The sequence below is a fragment of the Lutra lutra genome, chromosome 2 (genome assembly GCF_902655055.1).
Source record: "Lutra lutra chromosome 2, mLutLut1.2, whole genome shotgun sequence".
In the NCBI taxonomy this organism is placed as follows: domain Eukaryota; kingdom Metazoa; phylum Chordata; class Mammalia; order Carnivora; family Mustelidae; genus Lutra; species Lutra lutra.
In genome coordinates, this window is record NC_062279.1 from 58,337,771 (window position 1) to 58,361,783 (window position 24,013).

General features: G+C 50.2%; 1 protein-coding gene across 1 annotated transcript in view; it reads left to right on the forward strand.

The window, feature by feature from the left end:
* Positions 1–5,525: 5,525 nt before the first annotated feature.
* Positions 5,526–24,013, forward strand: part of SCARA5 (scavenger receptor class A member 5) — a 121,518-nt gene continuing 103,030 nt past the window's right edge. Inside the window, 2 exon segments of the mRNA XM_047717498.1 lie at positions 5,526–5,911; positions 9,916–10,033. Coding sequence (XP_047573454.1) covers positions 5,858–5,911; positions 9,916–10,033 — 172 coding nt within the window. The 5' untranslated portion in view covers positions 5,526–5,857.

Consider the following 24,013-nt stretch of genomic DNA (forward strand, 5'->3'; position numbering starts at 1 on the left):
GACAGCCATTGGCCTGGTGCAAAGAACTGAAACTCACGCTTTGGGTATCCAGCTCACGGACTTTCTGCGCTACACTACAGGACGGGACGATGAGGACAAGTGCGACGTGGTCGCTCCCTCAGGAAGGTGACAGGCAGGATTGTATTATTGTCCTTTCAGAATAAATGGCTTCTCCCACACTCCAGTAGCATAAGACATCTTCCACTGACTGGCACTCAGAGGAAAGACCTTCCAGTTTTCTTAAAATTTGTTTTTGTTTAAATTGTAAACAAGTCACCTGACTACCTTAGCTCAGAACTTCCTTCAGTGCATCCTGTGGAATACTAGCCCTGTTCTCTGTGTTCAGTTAAAAATGGAAAAGCCTTAAGACTACATTCCCACCCACCCCCCTACCTTTGTGGAGAGTCACCGTGCTCAATAGCGTTTTAAAGGCTCTGATAAGTCCTGTAAATAAGGAACACCTTTTGCTTTGACCAGAGAATCCTTTTTCAGGACCCTCCTAGGAACATCTTATGACACTTGTAGGCTCATACTATCATCTAACTTAACCCATCTGATCCTCACAACTACCCCATGATAAGAGATGATTATCTTTAGGTCTACTGAGAATATTGAGACCAAGAAGTCTGGTGATTGCCCAAGGACATGCAACCAGGAATGGTCAGATTAGAGTTTGGACTTGACACTTTAAATCTAGGGCATTGTCCCTAATTCAGCCTTACAAAGTCTGAGCCATCTTTTTTTTTTTTTTAAGATTTTATTTATTTATTTGACAGAGATCACAAGTAGGCAGAGAGGCAGGTGGCGGGGTGGGGAGCAGGCTCCTTGCTGAGCAGAGAGCCCGATGCGGGGCTCGATCCAAGGACCCTGGGATCATGACCTGAGCTGAAGGCAGAAGCTTTAACCCACTGAGCCACCCAGGTGCCCTGAGCCATCTTTTTAAGAGGTTATTGTATTTTTTCCAATTAATAGAGTATGCATAATTATTTTGTGGGGGAAGATATAGGAAGTTCCAGAGGAGGAACTAAAAATCACCAAGAATGACTTCAGGCCGATCAGGCGTAGACGCTCCCAGAGGTTTGGGCTGTTTTTTCACTTGGAAGCCCTATTCTTTGGATCTGTCTTCGCTCCCTCACATTTAGCTCTTATAGGCAGAGGGCAGGGGGTTGCTGTCTGGGGTGATTAGTGGGTTTCAGTTAAGACCAGAGGAGTGATTTCAGAAAAACAATAAGATGGTGAGTCAGAAGGCATACAAAAAGTTATAAAGTCACAAAAGCCAAATTCTGATATCACTTTGTGTGTATAATAACCACTTTTTACCAAAACTATCTCCTTAAAAAGCCTTAAGTTGATGAGATTTATTGTATCATTAAACAGTAGTTACTTTGAAAAAAATAGGCAACTCCAAATTCTGGGTTTTGAGAAATGACGTAGTTGTCACCAGGATATTCTGCAAAGCTGAACAACAGAAAAAGATGAACACTGGTTTGTGAACAATGGACAAAAACTGTTTTTGAAATATTTATACTTCACATACATTGCATTAAAAACTAGAGAAAAAGAAAATTCTAAAGACAAAAATTAAGAATATATGTTTTGGGGATACCTGGGTGTCTCAGTCAGTTAAGCATCTGCCCTTGGCTCAGGTCATGATCTCAAGGTTTGGGGATCGAGCACCACATCTGGCTCTCTGCTCAGTGAGGAGCCTGCTTTTCCCTCACCCTCTGCCTCTAGCTCCCCTTGCCAGTGCTTGCTCTCTCTCTGTCCAATAAATAAATAAAATCTTTTTTTAAAAAAAGAATACATGTTAAAAAAATACATATATATATATATATATATATATATATATATATATATATGCTTTATGGAGCGGGCCACAAATCCTCAAACGAAGAAACAGCAATGTTACTAGACAGTCAAGTTTGTAGAGACAGAAAGCAGACTGGGGGCTGCCAGCGGCCAGGAGGTGGGGGAAATGGGGAGTTAGTGTTCAGTGGGTAGTTAGTTAGTGAGTAGTTAGTTCAGTTAGTGTAGTTCTATAAGATGAAAAGAGTTCTGCAGTCGGGTGGGAGTGGTGGTTGCACACAGCGTCAACGTATTTCTAAGCTGTACTCTTAAAAATGGTTAGGGTGGTCTATTTTATGTCATGTGTACTTTAGTACAATTAAAAATTTTTAGAAATTAAAGAAATAGCAAATTAGAGTGAAGATATAACATAATAACATTTGTGTGCCCTGTGAGAAGAGGGAGTCACATAGAAAGAGCAGCAGCCTGGGTTTCTAGCTCTACCCAGAATAAGACTCAGGCCCTGTGGCTCTTTGCCTTCATCTGAATTTTCTGTTCTCCAGCCACACAGGCCTCTTGTCTGCCCCTCCAGAATGTCCACTGTGTTTCCATACTGGGACCTTAGAACCGCCTTGTTCCCAGGACCTAGGATGCACTTTCCACGGATCTTCAGCCAACAAATATTTATTGAGCACTTAGTATGCACCAGCCACTGTTCCAGGCCTTTGGGAGGTGTAAGTGAGCTGCCTTTATGGAGCTGATCTTCTACAGACCATAAATAATACATTAGTGATCACTGACAAGCATAGCAAATTACATAGTAAGTTAAGTCAATGAGGGTGATGGAAAAGAAAAAGAAAGTGGAACAGGGTAAGGAGAATCAGCTGTGCTTGGGGGTAGACAGCAATTTGAAACTGGACCACTAGGTTTAGCTTCCCTGAGAAGGTGATATTGGAGAAACAGTTGGAGGGATGCAAAGGAGTGAGACTTGCAAACATCTGGGGGAGTCATTCCAGGCACATGGAACTGCCCACAGAAATCCACCAGGCAGAGATCAGTTGGTGTCCATGGAGAGGCACAGAGAGCAGGAATTACAGACTTCAGGTAAAAAATATTAGAGTGACTAGGCCACTAGTCTGACTCTTACTGACTCTGACCCCTGGGCCAGATGCTGAAGGATGGGCTCTGGGTCTAATTCATGTTCGTAAGAAGATTTGGAATACCCTGCCTAAAGGTACACAACAGATGTTTGTTGAATGAATAATGGAACGTATGGAAGCATTCCTTGCAGATGTAGATGCTCTGGAGGTCAAGGACAGTTGTGGATGTTGTGTCCAGGAGCCCAGCATCGTGCCATTCAGGTTCAACACTGCTCAGTTCCTCCCTACGGAGACAGGGGATGATAACTCCCTCTCCACCCCCACCCTAGAAAGTCACTGGGTCAATCAAATGAAATCATTCAAAGACTGCAGGAAAAGTGAGCATAGGGACTGTGTTCCGGTGGGCCTGACTGGCTTCCGCGGCCAGAGTCAGAAGTATGTTCAACTCTCTTTCAATGCAATCACATTTTCAAAATACTTTCTGGGGGGAAAATGCCTATTATAAATGCCTTCTGTGACTGAATGGAAACAAACCAGTTTGGGGGCCATTCTGATTTTAGGTGACAAGGAGGTGTCATTTGAGCTACCACCTGTCTGAAGGACTCTCAGCCATTAGAAAACTTGGCCTGCGGGTCATTCTTGTACTTCACTATCAAATGTGCCCTTGCTTGTTTGGGTGACTGTACTCAGAGCAGACAAAAGGTCGGAAACAGCCCAAATGCTCTTCAACAGGGGAATAAGCAAATTGTGGTCTATGGAATATTACTCAGCACAAAATAAAAATCCAAGAAGGAACCACTGTATATGCAACAACATGGACAAATCTTACCACTATAAGAAGTGCAGTGAACCAGAAACAAAAGACAGAAATGGCCCTTTGCCTGAAGCTACAGGTTTTAAAAGGATAAGCTTTGCTCCTCCTGAAATGTTACAGTTTAACATTTCTGTGCCTACTTGTGGGTCTCATGGGCAGACACCAGACTCTGCCATTTGTGTATCATTGATTATCAATGGTAAGGAGAGGCTCAGCCAATAGCCAGGACTGCATTTGGGTCTGCCTCCTGCCCTCCCTCCAAGCAAGGGCACACCAGTGTGGGAGAGTATTAAAAAGTATTCTTTGTCTTAGGTGGAGGAGGACATCACCAAGGTCTTACTAACCCACAGGCATTTCTTTCCAATATGCACATCCCCACATCAAAGATCCGTGGACAGAAGGTGTTGAGCACAGTTCTAGCTGTTTTTAAGATTGCATTCCTAGGGATGTTTGTGAATTGATGGGTAACTAAAGGATACTTTTTCATGGTTAGGGCACGAAACATTGCCTAGGGCAGAATCTAGCTCTGCTGCTCTATGCTGTTTGACCTTGGACAAGTTACTAAGTGTCTCTGTCTCTACAAGTGGGAATAATAACAGGACCTACCTCACAGGGTTAATATATGGAAAGCCCTCTGAATGGCCTAGCACATGGTATAGACTCTAAAGTGTTTTTCTTCCACTTCCTGCCTCTCCCTTTCCCCTACCCTTAGCCCCCTGCCTCTCCTCCTCCTCCTCCTGCCTGCTCCTCCATCTCATCCCCTAGCTATATTATTATTATTTTATTATTATTACTACTTCTGTGTTTTCCCTCTGTGAAACGGAGCCTCAAATCAGAGCTGCCTCCCAAAGATGACCGGAAGGTTCAGTCACTAAAAATGATGAGGACATTTCTGACTCAGTTGTGGGTTGGCAGCTACACTGTGGGGAAGGCTGGGCCTTGGCAAACTGCCCTCTTGTACGAGGTCTGACCTTCTAGTATCGAGACTGAATTTTTAACCAATAAATGGGGAGGTGTCTTCGTGACCATAACCTTCAGAGCTCTATCCTCAGGGTGGGGAGGGGGGTGGTGATAGAAGGGAGTTGGGGGGGGGTGCCTTGTAAATTGACAGTGCTGGCCAGTGGCTCAAACTATTTTTGCAATTTTCCTGACACCTTTCCCTATCGCCACCCCAATCTGAATGTAATTACTCTCTTAACATTTTGGAGAGATTGCCTCTTGAAAATGTTTTCGGTCCTGCTTAGGTTTACAGTTATTTGTGCCTGAGGGCCCCCTCTTCCTGGATTGCAACCCCCTTGAGGTCAGGGAGCCCTTCTTACTCCTGGATCCCCAAGTCCTCATGCAGTGTCACTGCTCCCTAAGCTCTGGTTTTGTTACCAAGGTGCTTTGAGACTGTCTTTGCAGAGTTCCTGCAGCACTCACAGAACACTCTTCTGCAGAGCTCCAGTGTGGCCAGTCTGTGTCCTTTGCGGGTGGATGGGACCACAGAAAAATACATAAATTCATTCTAAGCCAAGTTTGGTGAATGAATTGAGCAATGCAAATTCGATCCTATAAATAAGTTTGTAAGACTGGTATCTTGAGTGGCTCCTGAGCCAGGTCTAGCTGCCATTCCTGTAGAAGCTTTCCAAAAATTCTTCTGCGTCGGGTTTTAGGAGGAGTGCGGAGTCCGTGGCTGAGGCGGATTTCCAGGCTCTGGACTGGGCCGGGAGGACGGCGGGGCTGCAATGCTGAGATTGGCCACCAGAGGGGGGATGTGTTCCAAACCCCAGGGGAGCTTCCGCGACTGCTCCCAGAACTTTGTATTTATAAAGATCCGCGGCGGCCCAAGCAGCTGCAGTTCCCATCTCAGTCAGCATCTAGCACGGCCGCTGGTGCCTCCACAGAACACCTCCCGAGCGCTGCCTGTGGCTGACTGAGGCGAAGCACCAACAGCACAGGGACTCCCCAACCACAGGCCTGACTCAGGCCCCAGGGTTGAGTCTTTCCTTCTGCCCTGACCCTCCCGGAGAAGTGACCCCTGAGACAAGTGACTGAGCACCGGGGCAGCCTCTTTCTATGCCTCCGTCTGGCTTTGGCTGGCTGTGGGGACGAGCTGTGAGGGGCTGCCTGGGTCTCAGTGCAGTGACGGCGGCCAGCTCTTCGGTCACCATGGCGAATGCCCGGAACTGAGCAGACCCGCGCTTCTGCGGCCTCCGCGGGCGGCGCTCAGGTGAGTCTTGGCACTTACTCTGTCCTGGCACCTGAGCCTAGTGTCCCAGAGGCTGGATGTGGCCGTCGGAGCAGGGCGCTGCGTGCAGGCATCTCACTATGTGCAACCCGAGGTCGCTGCGGCAGGTGGGAAGGTTCCAGCTGTGGGCCTGTGGGGATGCAGCCGGTGTGAGCCTGGATTTGCAGACGCCGATGCTCTAGTGGCAACTCTACCTAGTCGGTGTCACATCTTGGAGCCTATGGCGGGAGCCGACTGTGCGGCTAAGTGTGTGAAGTGTGTGTGCATTGTGCATGCCACTGGTGGGACGTGTGAAGGGAGAGCTTAACATCTGCACCTTTCCAGCTTCGGGTTCTGATTTAGGGGAACTGTTAGAGGAGAGGGCCCCCTGATTTTTACTTGGTTTCAGTGAGTTTGAAGCTATGCCATTCAAAGAGAAGATGCGAGCCCAGCAGAGTTAGATGCTGGAACCCAGACACACTGTCTCTACAGCAACAGGTGAGGCTCATGCCATTTTCAGCAGGAAGAATCAGTCGAACCCTTCTGCTGCCCCGAGAGTGACTTGCCCCGAGTAAGGGTCCTGATTTCGCTCTGGTCCGTATTCATGATTGTTGTTTGCAAAGGGAACCCCAAAGAGCACTGTTTCTGGGCCTGACTGGCATGAGGGAAGCCTCAGGAACTTAGAGACCACACCCCTCTCCCCTAACTACTTGGCAGGATCAGAAAATGCCAGGGTTGGAGGTGGGGGGGGGTTGTTTCTCTCTGGACTCCAACTTGCTGTGTACCCTTGCTCGTAAAGCCCTTCCCTGTGCACTATTCCACTGGAGGCTGGAAATAACTGAGTGGCTGGCAGATGCGCTTTTCCCCTTCACAGAGGTGATAACCTGAGGCTGAATGAGCTCAGCGGATTGGGCCAGGTTCCCGAGGAGTAGGAAGTGACTCCAGGACAGGACCCCATATCCTCTGAGCACCCCGCCCACCCCACCCAGACCTGGTGGGGTGAAGCTATGGATGTCTATGTAGCATCAAGGCATCCCTAAGAGGACAGTAAGGTATCCTGTCCCTGGGGGAGGAAGGCCCCATCCTTTGACTTGAAACACAAAATTCCAAGCTCCTCGAGATTTCTCCTTATGTCACTTTGGCATCCATACCCTGCTCAAGTTTCTACTGTCCTGGTCCCCTCCCTTCCTGCTCTTAGATCCTTTCCTTGGCCCCAGGGCTCCCACTGACCCTCTTCACTGCCTGGTTTGGAACCCCTAAAGGTGGCTCCTGAGAGGGACAAATACATGCTTTCTGGACGAAACAGCCCTGTGGCTGGGTCCGTGCCCTGGGTGGGATGCCTTTCCCTGGTGCCTCACCCTTGCCTGACATCATTGCCTCTTGCCTCTTGGGGCCTGGACTGGCTTATCTTTAAAGCAGAAGCAACACACTGATGCTCCCTGACCCCCTCACAGTGGTCCTGGGGGGGCAGAGAGATCCCGGATGACAACGGGGCATGAGCACACGCAAGGCGTATCACCACACTTGGCAGCGAGTTTGCACCTTGCTTGAGAGCACAAACTTGGCCCCAAAGGCAGTAAGACCAATGATCGAAGGGTTCAAATTCCTGCCCCTCATTTCCCAAGAAAGAAAAATAGCTCAAAATAAAACCTGGGGCAGACAGAACATTCTTAGGTTTCCTTCCCAAGTAACAAACATTAGCAGAGCTGGCCAAACACTTCCAATCTCATCTCACTCACATCTGGCCTCTGCTCGGCCCGGGGCCTCTCTTCTCAACAGGCTCCCCAGGGCTCCTGCTCCACCAGCCCAGGGGTGGGGAGAGGGGTAGAGAAGGGGCCGCCCTATAGACACATTCCAGATAAGGAGCCATGCATTCCAGCTGTGGCCCAGGGGCTGATCAGCAGAGGGGAAGGTGGAAATGAAGATGGGGCTAACCTGGCCCGAGCTCATCTCCACACCCCACCGCCAGCATGGCAGCACCCCATAGAGCAGACCTCTGGGCAGCAGCGCCTGTTGCCTTTGGCAGAGAGAGGATTATCGCTTGCAGAAGAGACACTGGCCTCCTGCTTTGCAGCTCCCCAGGCCAGAGGGAGGGGTGCAGCACTTAGTGCTTGTGAAACAAGGGAGGGTCCCCTGCAGCTTAGCAGCAGTGGAGTCGCTCAGGAGGCCCCACCTAGAGGCTCATAGTGGGTGGAGAACTTGGATGGAGCACGGGTGTTGGGAGGTTAGCAAACCGGACATAACTGCAGCACAGAGAAGCTGGGTGGGAGAGGTTTGGGGGCTCTAGGGAACCCCTGGGGCAGGGAGGGGAGATCCTGGCAGAGCTGCAAGCTCCCGCTGCCCCCCGTCTCCTGCAGGCTGGAAGAAAAGGCCCACAGAGGCTGTGAACACCCTGCCCGCCCGTGCGTGCGTGCGTGTGCATGTGCACACCCCATGCAGGCCGGGCGGCCTCTCCTTACTTGAAGAAGCCCCTGTCCGTCCTTCCTGGGCCATCGGAAGGACAGTTGTATGGCAGCTGGCCCAGTCTGACCTCTTCTCAGCCCTGAAGTCAGAGGTCTCTGGAGACAAACGTCAAGCCATGAAAATAAGGGGTTTAGGTTTGACTCTGCCTGCCAGAGCGGTTCAGCCAGCCTCCTCTTTATCCCTGTTTACTGACACGATGCCAATGCCTCCTGTCCCACTGCCTCCGAAGAGGAACTGACTGGCTTCTCCCTTCAGGCATTGTGCCCCCCCCATGCCACCTGCTAGGTCCCTGTCATCTTTTCTCAAGCGATAGACCCCTGGCTCCGCTCTCTGGGCCTCAGAGTTGAATTTGCTCCACACCAGTCCTGGGACCCATTTCTTCCTCCCAGCAGCTTTTATCTTCCAAAGAATTTGCTCTTAAAAATGGATTTTTGGTTCAATATCCAGAGAGTCCAAGAGCATCAGGACCAAAGGTCAAGCTAAACTTATGGCTGGAACGGAGCTGAAATTAGAAAGTAATTTGTCAAATCACTGAGCATATATGAAAAAAAAGAGAGTAGCAAGTGTTTTATGTTAAATAAACACTTTTTAATTTGGCTCCCAAAGTAGGTTTTTCTTATTACACAAAGAATGCAAACACGTTGTAGAAAAGCCAGAATATCCAGCAAACAAAAATAAGCACAAAATCCCCACAATCTCCACCAGAGTCTTCTGATACAGAACAACCCGGAACATCTCCAAATATAATCTTCCTTGTCACGTACTCAGGACACGTGTATATATTACAAAATGGGATGGCATTGTATACACTCCGGAAATGGTGCTGGTTTACTTCAAATCGGATGCCTTTTTCCCAAGTCAATGGGTACATTCCTAGAACACTATGGGGTAGACTCTGAGCCCCAGTGACCTGGCTTCAGGAGCCCATGCAGACTCTGGTCCCTCCCCTGGTCTCAGGCTGCCCAGGTCTTAGTGTCCAGGGACTCCACCAAGGCCACCTGCTCCTCAGGCTTGCCTGGGAGATGAATCCCTGCTGCGGTCCCACTGCAGCAGCTCCAGCACCCCAAAGTGGGAGCAGCACCCCAGCTCCTTTGGAACATGCCAGCCTGGTCAGCACATTTGCAACACAGAGCAGGAGCCCAAGTCTCTCTAATGTGCTCAAATTTCCAGAGACTAGGAGATCACTCCACTGGGGTCAAGAGGCCCCTCCAGACCCTACCGAGCATGGCCCTTAGGGCCCCTCTGGCTCAGGTTCTGGCCCCAACCAAGGGCTGTTGAGACGAATAGATGGATCCAGTGATCAGAAAGGTCCAAAGGGCCTCAGCCTTCCCAAGCACCGAGGAAGCTGGGCGGAGACTTGGGATCCCTAGGACCTGGTAGATGGTACCCGTCCATGAGGGACCACTGGTGTTCAGGCTCAGAATCTTGGGGATGGGTGCCTTGTTCTGTGCGTTCATTTCTGTCTGCCTATAGTTTATTCTCTCTCTCCCCGCACCCTTCCTCCCTCTCCTCTCCCTTCTCTGTCCTTCCTGCTGCTGCTGCAGATCAGAATGGAGAACAAAGCCATGTACCTGCACACGGTGAGCGACCGGGACACCAGCTCCATCTTTGAGGAGCCCTTTGACGGCAGGAGCCTGTCCAAGCTGAACCTGTGTGAGGACGGTGAGTGTATCTGGCTTCGTCTTACACTGCATGCCCTGCCCTGCCCCCATACCCACACCTGTCATTGCCCCAGGGCAGCAATGACTCCCCCCTCCCCCGCCTTGGAAGTCTAATACTTCCTATGTGGAAATTCATGCTTTGAAATGTCTTTTAATTGACACATCTCTACATATCTATGTGACCTGCAAGATGTGTATCCATTTCACAGGTGAGCTGGTGGGGCTGGTGTTTAAGGATCATACAGCCCGTCAGTAACAGAGGCATTCCAGCACTGAGTCTCCTGACTCCTAGGGCAGGCTTTTTGCCTCTTTGCCTTCCTCTCCTCTTAGTGGGTCAGGCTGGGATCAGGCAAAGGCATCTGAGCTAGCGAGCACAGACCTCAGGTGAGGAGCCCCCAGTCCATTTCCCAAAGCATCTGTGAGGAGAAAGCATACCTCGTCAAGGTGCTCAGCCTCCCTCTAGGTCTGAGGCTCCAGATCAGGCCCGCAGGAGGGAGTTCCCCATGCAGTGACCCACTGCATCTGTGGGAAATGGTTATTTGCTAAAACTGAAAATTCAACTGATGCTTACTCCAAAGGAGCCCAAAGCACCTTGCCAACAGACAGAATCCTGTATTCCCAGGACCAAGCTTGACACTTAGTAGGTGCTTAATAAATGCTTGCTACATCAATAGACACACTCCTTTTTGCAGTGAGCACAGGGGAGGACAGCATTGTTCCCACTTCAAAGCTGAATAGAATGAAGTTTACAGAAGAGTCTCATAAGGACTTATGGCCAATTAGGTAGAGACGAGCTGTCATAGAGTTCTCCAGAGAAATGGAACCAAGGGGATATATATGTATATACAAAGTTTTATTATGAGGAATTGGCTTACATGATTATGGAAGCTGAGGAACCTCACGATCTCCAACTTCAGACTGGAGACCCAGGAAAGTGGGCAGTATAATTTGATCTGTGTCAGAAAGCCCGAGAACCAGAGAGCGAATGGTGTAAACTGCAGTTTGAGGGCTGGAGAAGTTGAGAGGCTATGTCCCAACTCTGTGGGCAGGCAGGAGGCAAAAAGCAAATTGCTCTGCCTTTTGCTCTCTAAAGGCCCTCAACTGATTGGATGCAGCCCACTCCCACTGGGGAGGGCAATCTGCTCTACTGAGCCCACCAAATCAAATGCTGATCGAATCTGGGAATACCCAGAAATGATGTTTCATCTGGCCCCTGTAAGCAGTCGATCTGACAGGAATTAACCACTACGCAGGCCTTTGTTCAAGGCTCTTTCAAACACCATGTTTTCTCTCCACTCTGCTAGCTGCCTTTGTCTCAAAATTACTCAAAGACAGAAACACCTCCCCATCCTGCTGTAACCGTGTCTCTCCTCCTAAAAGGCGCCAAGTGCTGGAAGGGAAGTTGGGTAGCTCAGAGATGCAGGGATTGGGGACAGTCTCAGCAGGGAGAGGAGACAAGCTTTGGGCTCCTGACCAATAAGCCCCCACAGCCTGCCCTAGTAAACTGCCCACCACTATAGCTCTTCTTCTGAATTCCGTTCAACAAACATATTTTGAGGATCTTCAATGTGTCAAGCCACGGGTGGGGTGCCAAGGATGCTCCAAAGTGAAATCGAACCATCCTTGCCCTCCAAGGGCTATGATCTCAGCAGAAGGGACTGGCCTGGGGACAACTACCCATAACATAAAGTAGGCAAAAATATGTGTCAGCATGGTAGTCCCCCCTTTATCTGTGGTATTGCTTTCCATAGTCTGTTTTGCACACCAAACTGTGGTCTGGAAGCAGATGACCCTCCTTCTGACCTATTATCAGAAGGCCAGCCACAGCCTAATGCCATCACGGTGCCTTGTGTCATTCACCTCACTTCATCTCATCACATAGCCATTTTAGCCTCATCACAAGAAGATGGGTGAGTGCGGTATAATAAGATATACTGACAGAGAGAGACCACAGTCACATAACTTATTACAGCATACTCTTACGAATGTTCTATTTATTATTAGTTATTGTTGTGAATCTCCTGCTATGCCTGATCTGGAAATTAAACTTTATCACAGTGTGTGTAAATAGGAAAAAAACAGAGTACATACAGGGTTTGGTACTCTTGGTGGTTTCGGGCATCCACTGGGAGTCTCGGGAGTATCCCCCATGGATAAGGAGGGCACTTGGGTACTGAAGTTAGGAGTAGTCTTTCCAGAAAAGGCTTTAAAGACTGAACACAATTTTGTAACAGAAGAGGAGGGTGGGGAAGGGAGCCACCAGCGGTGTCACATCAAGCCAGGTCAATGTTTCTGTCAGGTTCCTGTCTTCTGGGAAGGCCGGGTCGCTGGCCAGTGCTCAGCACTCCCCCATCGGCATAGACCAAGCTGGCTTTCGTATCCTTGATCCTGCCTACTCCCTACCAGCCCCTCAGGAAAGAGGACTGGCTTGGCAAGGAAGAACGGGGGTACAGCACGGTGGGGGAGTCTGGAGGACTATTAGGGCCAGCCTGGGGTGCCAGTTGGGGCAGGGCAGGGGGAGGCCAAGGGTTTGAAGCATCACCAGGCCTCATACCCGTTACATCATCTTGCTCTTTTTCTGCACGCCAGATTTAAAAAGAACATTTGGACCAGAAGGACTGAAAATAATAGTAGTCTCAGCGATTGTGCTTTCCAGGCCCCCAGGGCAGAGATCCCATCAGAAAACAGTTTTAGAGCCCTGCCAGTAAGAATCCTCAGGGGTCTCCTGAGGCCCGGCACTCCTGAAATACGGACACAAGTTGGAAGATGAGAGGTGGAGGCTGACTCACCCCTCCAGGGCCGTGTGACCTGACTGGGTCACATCCCTCTCTGAACCTCAGTGTCCTCATCTGCCAAATGGGGGCAGGGCAGAGGGGAGGTCTCTGTGAGGTTCTGTCCAGTTCTAGAATTCTGTGTGTCGAAACAGATCTGGTCATTGCATTCAGGGTGTGGTCCTTTGAAAACTTAAATCAGAACATGATGCTGCCCTGAGAAAGCTCACAAAACATCCCCCCTCAATGAGAGTAATAACCCAGGTGCTAACAGTAGCCAAGGAGGCTGCGGACATTCACCTTGACCCTGCTGGCATACTCACCTGGGGCCTGTGCTCTTCCACCTCCTTCCCGTCTTTGCTCAAATATCACCTTCCCCATCAGGTTTCCTTCCACTCCTGGCCCTTGCTTCTCTTTTTCCTTTCTCCCACAGTCCTATTCCCACCCCCCCAGCAACACACTATGTAATTCTTATTTTATTACGTTTATATTCATTGTCTGTTCCTTGAGAGAAGAATATAGGCTTGACAAAAGCAGGCACCTCTGTTTTGCTGACTGATGGCTCTTAAGCCTGGCACATAGTAGGTGCTTACTAATTCTTGATTGGGTGAATGAATAGCTGAATGAATGGACATTGGGTTCTTGAAATCTAAAGGTGGCAAAACAAATACATCCTAAGCCTGATCTCTAAATTGTCTGGTCTCCCCCACTCTTCAGTGATCTGGCCTCCAGGCATGGGGATGGGGGGTCAGTGTGAGGAACCCAGAGAGACCCCAATGTTGAGATGAAATCAGCCACCTAAGCTCATGGGTTTCTGGTTTGACATTCCCCCCTTCCCTTTTATTTCTAAGAGGAAACCAGTAAGCTCTGACTTGGGGAAATTCAATCCAGATTTGATCTGTTTCCCCAGGATTTTCTTCTTTGATCCTCATCTCTGGAGAGTGTAACTGGAGAGGGAGGCTGATTGGAAAGCAGAGGCGGGCAGAGATGGGGAAAGGGAGGGAGGCCCGAGCTGCCTCAGGGGCCCTGAGTAGATTTAAACAGTAACGTCTGGTAGGACTTGCAGGGCTCTGAGTCCCTTCCAGGATTTTCCCCTTAAAGGAAAGTAGATGGGGAGGAGAGGTGAGTGTCTCCTCTTAGCCCTGGGGTTATTAGGATCTGCTGAAGCAAAGTAGCAAAAATGCAGCCCCGATATTAAGGTGTGACTCAGACTTGAATGCAGGTGGGACTTTAAAGACATTAGGGCCTCAACTTGTTATTTCAGGGGTAATACACTGAGAAGCCCCTTCCCCTCCTCTACCTCCCCCCTTTCTTAACTTGTCTTCTCTTTCCCTCCCACCCTGTCTTTATCTCTCCCCTTCTTTCCCTGTAGCAGGTGAGAAGAGAAGGGGAGGGGCTGTTACCTGCGTGGGTTCTTCTGTCCCCTCCCTAAGAGGCCGTCTGGCCCAGTTCCCGAATTGTGCATTGCCACACCCTTCAGGCCCACAGTCCCTGCTTCCCCACGTCTAGGGACCTCTCCCCGCTCTGCACCCCTTGTTGGGCCATGTCTCAGGACCCTGCCTGCTCCCTTGGGTCTGAGCTGTCAGCCTCCCCATCGGAGCCCCCCTGTTGACAGACAAGCCCCAAGGGCAGGGCAGCACCCCCTCTGTGCCACCCCAGGGGAATAGCTTCCCTTCCACCTGTCTCCCTGGAATTGCATGGAAGGGCTGATGGCAGAATGCGACCTCCCATGACCTCCACGACCACTTCTACCTCCCTGTGAACAGAAACCCAAAAGGGGCCAGCTGGACCTGCTTGCCCCTCTCCCCTCTTCCCTCTGCTCTCACCTTCCCCGGTGGTGCGGCCTTTCCTTTCCTTTCCTGCCTGCCTAGCTGTAGCCCTCCTCTTTCTGGCGCCGGGAGGTGGAGAAGGCGGAGGGTGCGTGTGGGTGGTGTTTGGCCCGGCCTGGCTCCTCCACGGCCCTTCCTGAGGGCCAGAGAGAGGTGTTAGTGTCAGAAAAATATTGTAGTCATGCTCACCCCGTGGCCTCAGACACTCCACCACGCTCGCGGCGTCATCAGGCAGCCGCAAATGGGAGGCTTGCGGAGGTAATGAGTTACACATGCTCCTGGCCTCGCCCAGACGCCTGCAGCCAGGCTGCTCGTGGAGTGGAGGGCCCGAGGCCCCTGTGCCGGCGTTCCTTCCCCCATGAAATTCAATTATTCTCCTCGGGGAACCCCCTCATCTGCCTTCTTACCAATCAGATCGCCTTGGTGCATCTTGGCGCGGCTTAGCGCTGGTGGGAAGCCGCCCAGGGGAAAGGGTGGGTTTCCTGGGCGGGTCTGGCTAGGGCCTCCGCTGCGGAGGGTCACCGCCCTCTACAGGTTGGAGAGTCCCGCCGCGGAGCAGGAGGAGAGCCGAGGTATTAACTGGTGCAGCGACGCCGGGCTTTATCTATCCGTGTTCCCCCAGGGGCGGCCAGGCTGGGTCTAGATGCTGGGTCTCTCTTGCCCAAACGGGCTGTCCCTCTGTAAGATGGGGAACAGCCTGGGGAGGTGACAGGCGTGTGGACATTGCAGTTTGGCCGGTCTGGGCTCAGTGCAAGGGTGTCTTGTGTTTTGCTCCCCACTCCTTCATTCCCCTAGGCCACCATTCACCGGGCGCCCTGCCTCGCTGGGTTGGCCATTGGGGAGCAGCCCTGGCAGGAGGTGGAAGGATGGAAGGCAGGGAGGGCGGAATTTTTATTCCCCCAGGGCCTGCCTTAAGGGGTCATCTTGGGCTTCCAGTGTCCCTCCACCCAAGGTCACTGCCCTGTATCAACCACCCTCTCCATACGGTTTTCTCCTTCCAGGGTCCAGCAGCTCTTCCCCTCCTTGACTGTGGGGGCTGGGGTGGTCGCATCCAGAGGGCACCGCTCTAGCCATGGTGGGCATTTCACACCCTGGCCACGCTGTGCACACATTCCTTGATTAAATCCTGTAAAGTGTCTTATTTTGACTGGGCCATCTGTTTCACTGGGGCCTTGACTTTCTAATTCTCAGTGTCCCCATCTACAAAATGGGAATGTTACCTCATGAGAGCTGTGGGAGAATCAGGTGACATAACCCATGTAAAGCACCTTGTGCACAATAGACTCAAGATACACATTTCACTTCCCTGCCCTTTGGGGAGTCCCCTGTAAATCCTGGGGAAGTGAGGAGGAAGGAGAGCGAAAGAGGAGGTCAGGAGCAACTGCGGTCCCCCCCGCCCCCAGGGTCTCCCGGAGACACCCACATTACTTCTTAGGGCGTCTTAAGGCTGGTTCTTACCTTCTGCTGAAGAAAGCACAGTTTTGGTTAGTGGGATCCCTCGTGAAGCCCAGATTTTCGGGGAAATTGAACAAAGTCTTTTCGTCCTGGTCCCCAGCTAGTAGAATTGGTAGGCAATGTTCTGGACCCTGAGGGCTGCTGGTTCTGGGGCATGTGTGAGTCTATCCATTCCCCATCCTGATCAGAGGCAGGAGGCTCCCAAGGGCCTTCCTGAGGTTTGCCACCAGAAGAATCAAGGGATGAGTTTCATTGTCCCTGGGTGGAGGCTGGTGTCTTGTGGAGGGAAGAGTGAGAGGGGCCCAGAGGCCCCAAGGGCTCCTTCAGATATTAGGGGGCCATGCAGCATTACTCTAGGGAGTGAGGGCAGGGAGGATGGCTCTGAGGGGAATGGTGCTGACCTGACCCCTGGCCTGACACACTCTGGAGTGGGGGTGCTGAGAGGAGGTCTGTGTGTCAGCAGCACCACATGTGGGAAGGAAGCTGCACAATGTGCCCTGAGTAAGGGTGCTGACCGGGCATGGCGATTCCTCATCACATCACCCACTTTTCCCCACCCAGAGACCCTGCTCAGGTGGTTCTTGGCCTTCATTCCCTTGCTCATTCATTCATTCACTCATTCGTTTTTTTTTTTTAATCCTCATCTTTCAATAAGAAAGGTGCTCTGCAGGCCCCCTACAGGGGCTTTGTCCGGGCTACATGCAGGGAGAGGGGCCAGGAGGCATGAGACATGACCCTGTCCTGTGTCATTGCACTGTCACTGTGGTTAGTCCGTCCCCTGCTCCTCCTCCCGCCCCCATGGTAGACCAGCAAGACATCGATCCATAAGCAAAGTGTACTTACCTAGAGATGATCTGGTGGGAAAGACACTCAGGGTTTGGACCACTTGGTTGGTACAGAGCAGATACAGTTTCACTCATCCCAGGCATCCTAGTCCAAACTTAACATCCTTAATGATCTTGTCTTTGCGGGGATGGCATTGCATAATGGTGAAACCCCACACCCCAAATCCACAGACTGAATTCCAACCCCACCTCTGTTGCATGCTGGTGGAAAACCCCAATCCCGTCCTTAGCCTCAGCTTCCCCTCCTCTAGACCATAAGATAATAGCCCCCAACCCAGGGTTATTGTAAGGGCTACCTGAGTAACTCCACATCAGGTCCTTTCAACAATACCTGATATATACAGAGACCTCCATCCATGTTTGATCATAGGAGAAGTATGGTTGCATCCCTCTATTTTTCTGCTTCTGCCCTGGGGTCTGCCCAAGGCACCCTCCTTCCTCCACATTCTGTGTTCTCAGTCTCTAGGACAGTCAGCTTCATTCCCACCTTGTTCCCAAGTTTATCTGGTATTGCTTCCTGGTGTCAGACAATAAATGGCATGACTGCTGCCCCTTGAGTCTAGAAGCCCCAGCTTCTCTCTTTCTCTTTCCCAGGCCCCCATGGTCCTTGTCAGCCCTTCCATTCACACTGTGCTGCAGCTGTGTCCACTTGAGTCCTTCTGGACCATAAGACCCTTGAGTGCAAATGCTGTCTGCTTTGAATTTATCTTAATATGCCCAACATGAACACCTAGACACAAGACACCATAGACACAGGACGCCCAGCACTGTGTCTTGCGTATGGCAGGCACTGTTGCTTGTTGAATGAATGCATGCATCCCTGTTCACCAAATCCGTAAGTACCAGGTGAAGGAATGCTTAAAGAGGTGAGTTTAAGACAAAAGCAACAGTGACTTCATTCATCCTAAGATGGCAGGTTTTATGGTACTGCTGGTGCATGCGGAAATAAAAGGTCATGGTTCCTGCCCTCAAGGGGCTTAAAGTCCCCTGAAGACACAGATAGGTAGACCAGTCCTGCATTATAATTTGATTCATGCTCTAATGGAATTGGGTGCAAAGTGTAGATAGAGGGGAGAAGAAGGGGCCCTAAGGAGGCCTGGGGGAGGAAGGAAAGCGTCCTGCGAGGATAGCCGCTGGAGTGAAATATGGAAGGACAGAGAGCAGTATGCCTGCTAGAAAGGGCAGAGAAGGGTTACCCAGTCAAGGAAAGTAGCACAGAGCTCAGGCTGAGGAGGGACAGTGGTGGGAGGTCCTGGACATTCACTTTTTTGAGCTCTGCTAGGCCAGGCACTGCTCTGAGCATTTGACAGGTATGAGCTCAACCAGTGAGATGAGTCCCATTATTATAGCCAAGTGATACATGAGGAAAGCAAGGCTCAGAGACCTGGTAACTTGCATGAGCTCACAGTTAGGAGGGACTGGTGTCTTTGTTCACTGGGACTGCCATGGCAGTCCCATGCAGACCAGGTGGTGTATGAACCACACATTTCTCACTCTGGAGGTGAGAGGTCCAAGTTGAAGGCACAGGCAGATTCCATGTCTGGTGAAGACCCTGTTAGATGGCCTCTACATGGATGACCATCTTCTTAGTGTCCTCATGTAGTGGGCGAGGAGAGGGAGCCCTCTGGAGTCTCTTCTGTAAGAGCCCTGATCCCATTCAGGAGGACTTGACCCTCATGACCTGATCCCCTCCCACAGGCCTTTCCTCCAAGTATCATCATGTTGGTTGCAACAGATGAATTTGGGGGGGATACAAACATTCAATGTATAGCGATTAGAATCAGGATTAACTGAATCTACCGCCCACACTCTTAATTATATTGAAGCTAAAGCCATGGAAGGTCTTCTGTCGAATCCATAGGAATTTGGGTCTCTAGAGGCAATAGGAAGCCAGCGAAGGGTTTCAAAAAAATGTAAGGAGAAGGTCTGAACTCCATTTTTAAATGGTCACTCTAGCTGCAGGAGGACATTCGATTTTTCCAGTGTTACCTCTGTTGAGCCATTTCAGTGGGTTGGGAGAGAAGCCAAGGTGCAGTGGATTAAGTCTGGATTGAAAGAGAGAGTGAAGACTCAATGCAGACTCTGCTTTCCCAGTGCCTGGCCCGGAGGTGAGGGAAAGACTTAGCCGGGTGGTAGTGGGGAGTGTCAGGTAGAGTCAGGTCAGATAATCTAGGTGAGAAATTCTGTGCCTCTGTAGTGGTGAAAGCAGTGGAGGAGGGGAGAGGCTATGCAGTGTTTAGATTAGTGCTGACGGATGGACAGTGTGTGGGAAACGAGAGGAGGTCCAGGGAAGGGGCTCTGCTGAGCGCCATGCTGAAAGGCCTGAGAGCTCAGGAGACGAGGGGGCAGCAAAGGAGGCTGAAAAGGAACAGCTAATGAAAGAATCACATGAGTGTTGAGCCCTGGAAATGCAACCAAGTAGAAGTGTGACCAACGGTGCCCTGTTGCTAAAAGGTCAAATTGGAGGAGCACTGAGCATTGGCCATTAGACTGAGCCATTGGAGATCCATGGTGACCTGACGTATCAGTCAGCTGGGGCCGCATAACAAACGGCCACAGACTGCATGGCTTTAACAACAGCCATTGATTTTTCTCACGGTTCTGGGCACTGGAAGTCTAAGACCATGGTACAGGCAGGGTCGGTTCCTCTGGAGTCTCTCTCCTTGACTTGCAGTTGTCTCCCTTGTTGGTGTGTCCTCTTGTGGTCTTTTCTCTGTGCACGCATGCTCCTGGTGTCTCTTTGTGTGTCTGCCTTTCTTCTTATAAGAACACCTGGCAAATTGGATCGGGGCCCAACCTAACAGCCTCATTTTAACATAATCTCTTTAAAGACTCTATCTCCAAATACAGTCACATTCTGAGGCAGTAGGGGCGAGGGTTTTAACACAGGAGTTTGGGGAGGACACCATTCAGCCCCTTATACCTGGCAAGAGCAATTCTGGCAACTTTAGATGGGAGGAGGCTGAATGGAGTGGATTCGGGACAGAACAGGAAGAGAACAGAATGTAGTGTGTACTTGTGATTCTTCAAGAAGTTCTGCTGTACAAGACGACAGAGAAGTGGAGGGGAATGGTGATCAAGAATGCGTTTTGTTTTATTTTAAGATGGAAGAAGTAGTATGGTTTATGCGACGGAGTGATGCTCTGCAGAGAGAAACACTGGCTAAGTAGATGTGCTGGAATTATATCCTTGAGAAAGTATGAGAAGGAATCTGATGTGAGTCAGGGGTTGGCTCAGGCAAGAGCACACACGGTTCGACTACAGTGACGAAAGGGAAGGCAGAGTGCTAGGGCCTGGACCCAGGTCAATGGTTATGGTGTGGGGAGAGTTTAAAGAAAGCTTTCTTCTTCTTGCTTCTGTTTTCTTAACTGGGAAAGCAGAAGTGAAGATGGAGGAGGAGGCATGAGACAGGTGTCCGGGGATGAGCGTGTGGTTGGCCTAGGAACAGGTGGCAAGCCGCCTGGTTAGTATCAGAGCCCACTTGGGTCTAATGGCCACGACCTTAAAGTCAGCCCAGCAAGTTTGGCGGTGTGGTTTTCTGTTCCCAGCTATGCTCAGCTGTGTGAAAGGCAGGGCAGAACCAGAGAGTTAGCTCTAATAAGATTTAGTTTTGCCAAGGATGCCAGAAAGAGGCAAAGAGATTGAAGGTGTGTCTAGCAAGCAAATAACACAAATCATGAAATGTAAGTGGGAAAAAGAGGGAAGGAAGGACTGAGGGGGGAGATGGAGGAGGGGGTGGGGGGGCAGACAGTAGGGTCCAGGTGAAGTCAGGGAGTGCCAGAGTCAGAGTTCTTGAGGGACCCCCCCTCAGGAAGACAAGAGAGGTGGCAATAATGTGGGACATTTGAAATGGAGATTAAGAAAGAGTTTCGATTATTGACAAAACCAGTAGAAATGAAATGTGAGCCCCATATGCAATTTTAAACTTTCTAGTAGTGGCATAGAAATGTGGAGACACAGATGAAAATAATTTAGATACATTAATATATTTTATTTGCTCTAATATATCCAAAACATTATCATTTTGATATGTAATCACTATAAAAAAACGATTGAAGTATTTCTATTTTTTTTCCCATGCTGAGCCTTCACAATCCACTGTGTATTTTGCATTTCAAGCCCGGCTCAGTTTGGCCCACATTTCAAATGCCTCAGGGTGGAGGTTGAAATCAAGAGAGGAAAGGAGGTCAGGAGGAGTTTGAAATGGAGACTGAGAGAGAGTGAGAGTGAGAGCAGAGAGGGGATGGGTGAGCTGATGTCCCTTAGTAACAAGAAGTGTGCAGTTGTGATGTGAGAGTCCAAGATGGGGGGGGAGAGAACGTTCTGGAAATAGTAGTGAGAAGCAAAGAAAAACACCTATTGCACCCTTAGGCCAGTTGTATGAGAATAGGAGGGAGAAAGCCACACTTGGGAAGGCAAGGAAATAGGTTTCAATTAGAACAAAAAGAAGAAAGTGAAAGAAATATTCAAAGCAGAAGTTGACAACATTAGAGATTTTTTTAGAGGACAGGTTGGGAGGTCCAAGGGCTACCCCAAGGGAAGGTTTCAGTATCTGGGCAGAGAAATGTCCAAAGGAGGATAAACAAGGCTGTTTGGGGATTTGCGTGGGTGATGGGGAGGCCGGAGGGTTCTGGGGCTTCTGTGGGGCTGCTGGAAGTCAGGACTCAGGACTCCGTGAGACTGGTCATGCTGGTTTCAGCAGAAACGGTTGGTGAGGCTGTGTTTGTAGGAGGGGTCTGTGCCAGGAGCACACAGAGTCCTAGGGCAACCTCTCTGCCCACCCGGGTGGCATGTGGACAGGGTTGGGGGGCCTGGTCCTACTGCCTCAGCAGCTCTGGAATTCATTTTGCTCTTGTGAAGGTGAGGAAGCCAAGGGAGGCCCAGGAAGGGTTGGGGCTGGTAGCAGGATGGTGAGAAGTGATCATAATGGAGGGATTATATGGGGGCTCCCCCTGGGTGAGCATGTGGCACAGGCAGGCCCTGTGCTCGGGGCCTCAGTATATTGTCTCCGTTCAACCTCAGTACATATTATTATCCCCAGTTTGTGGATGAGAAGGTGAAGTCTTAGATGAGGTCAACTGCCCAAGGTCACCCAGACAGTCAGAGGAGGAGCCTAATTCAAATACACCCGATTGTGGTCCTTAAACCCCACCCTCTGTGCAGCTCAACCCTTGCCTCCCTGCCCGGACTTGGGGCCCCTGTACCATCACTGCTGGTGGCAGTGAGGGCTAGAAGCGTGGGTTCTTGGAGTTTAAGGTTTCAGAGGTGGAGACATTCTGGAGGATGACGAAGCCAGGGTGGGGCCGTGGGAATAAATGGCAGCGATGCAGGAGACAGATGGAATGAATTATTCCAAGAGGTGACGTTGGCAGGAAATAGATAACGTGCAAGTAGGCTTGGACAAGAGCACAGGGACAGGGTCTTAAATGGCTTCAGAGGGAAGCCTGGGACACAAACCTCAAGGCAGATACGAACCTCTCAGGTCAAAGAAGTGCCTTGTCCTCCCCAGCGCCCCTGCCCCTACTACCTTGTGGGACTTCTGGCCTGGAGTCTAACTGTCGTATGCAGATTCCGCTGTGGGGTTTGGAAGATATAAACACAGCTGTGAGGATGGGGCCCCGGCTGCAGACGTGGTTGCTGGTTAACGTGAGGCTCACAGAGCTGCTGGGGGGGAAGGGGCATGTGATGGTCCCAGCTTCTGCACAGTGTCCCCAAGTCTCTGTGCTCCTCGGCCTTCCCACTTTTCCTGCTTTCAGCTTGAGATCCATTCAAGTCAAGAAACCCAAGATGTTCCGAGCGCCCACGCAGAAGCCTTGTCTTTAGAAAGTGCGGTTAAGAGAGGAGGATGCAGGAAGGGGTCTGGCTGCTGTCCTCTCCCGACACCGGGGTGTGGGTTAGTTTCTATCATCTACCTGTTACCTTGGGGAGCACAAGGAATCTAACTGATGGACTAGGAAAAGAACATACCAGAGACCCAAAGGGGATAGATGGCAGCCATCGGCTCAGCAGGGGCAGACTGAAGAGAGTTACTAAGGGCAAAGGAAATTGAGGACAGGCTTTCCTGATGAGGGCCGTACACCCCAGTTTGCACAAACGGTCTTGGTTTATGCCCACTCTCCCTCCCCCCCCTTTTTTTCTTAACATATAATGTATTATTTGCTTCAGGGTACAGGTCTGTGAATCATCAGTCTTATACAATTCACAGCACTCACCATAGCACATACCCTCCCCAATGTCCATCACTCAGCTACCCTATCCCTCCCTGCCACCCTCAGTAACCTTCAGTTTGATTCCTGAGATCAAGAGTCTCTTACAGTTTGTCTCCCTCCCCCAGTCCCATCTTGTTTCATTTTTACCCTCCCTATCCCCTATGACCCCCTGCCCTGCCTCTCAAATTCCTTGTATCAGAGAGATCATATGATAATTGTCTTTCTCTGGTTGATTTATTCCACTTAGCATAATAGCTTCTAGTTCCACCCATGTCATTGCAAATGACAAGATTTGGGGGGTTTTGATGGCTGCATAGTATTCCTGTGTGTGTGTGTGTGTGTGTGTGTGTGAGAGAGAGAGAGAGAGAGAGAGAGAGAGAGAGAGAGAGAGAGAGACCTTCTTTATCCATTCATCTGTTGATGGACATCTAGGTTCTTCCCACAGTTTGGCTATTGTGGCCATTGCTGCTATAAACATTGGGGTGCACATGCCCCTTCGGATCCCTACATTTGTATCTTTAGGGTAAATACCCAGTAGTGTGATTGCTGGGTCATAGGGTAGCTCTATATTCAACTTTTTTGAGGAATCTCCATGCTGTTTTCCAGAGTGTATGCCCACTCTTTCTGCATAGTGATTAATAGAGCATAATTTGCTCTTGAAAAGTTTCTTTGTTTGAAGATTATCTCATGGTTTGTCCATAAGTGAAAGTGAACTTGACCTTGTCCCACTTGCCCAGTGAGTTGTATTTTGGCATTTGGGTTCTCCAGTACCGTTTAACTTCCATATACTCTGCCAAGTGTGGGAATTCATCTCTTCATTCCAGAGTTATGACGATCCCGCAGCTCTGACCTAAGGATATCGATTAAGATGT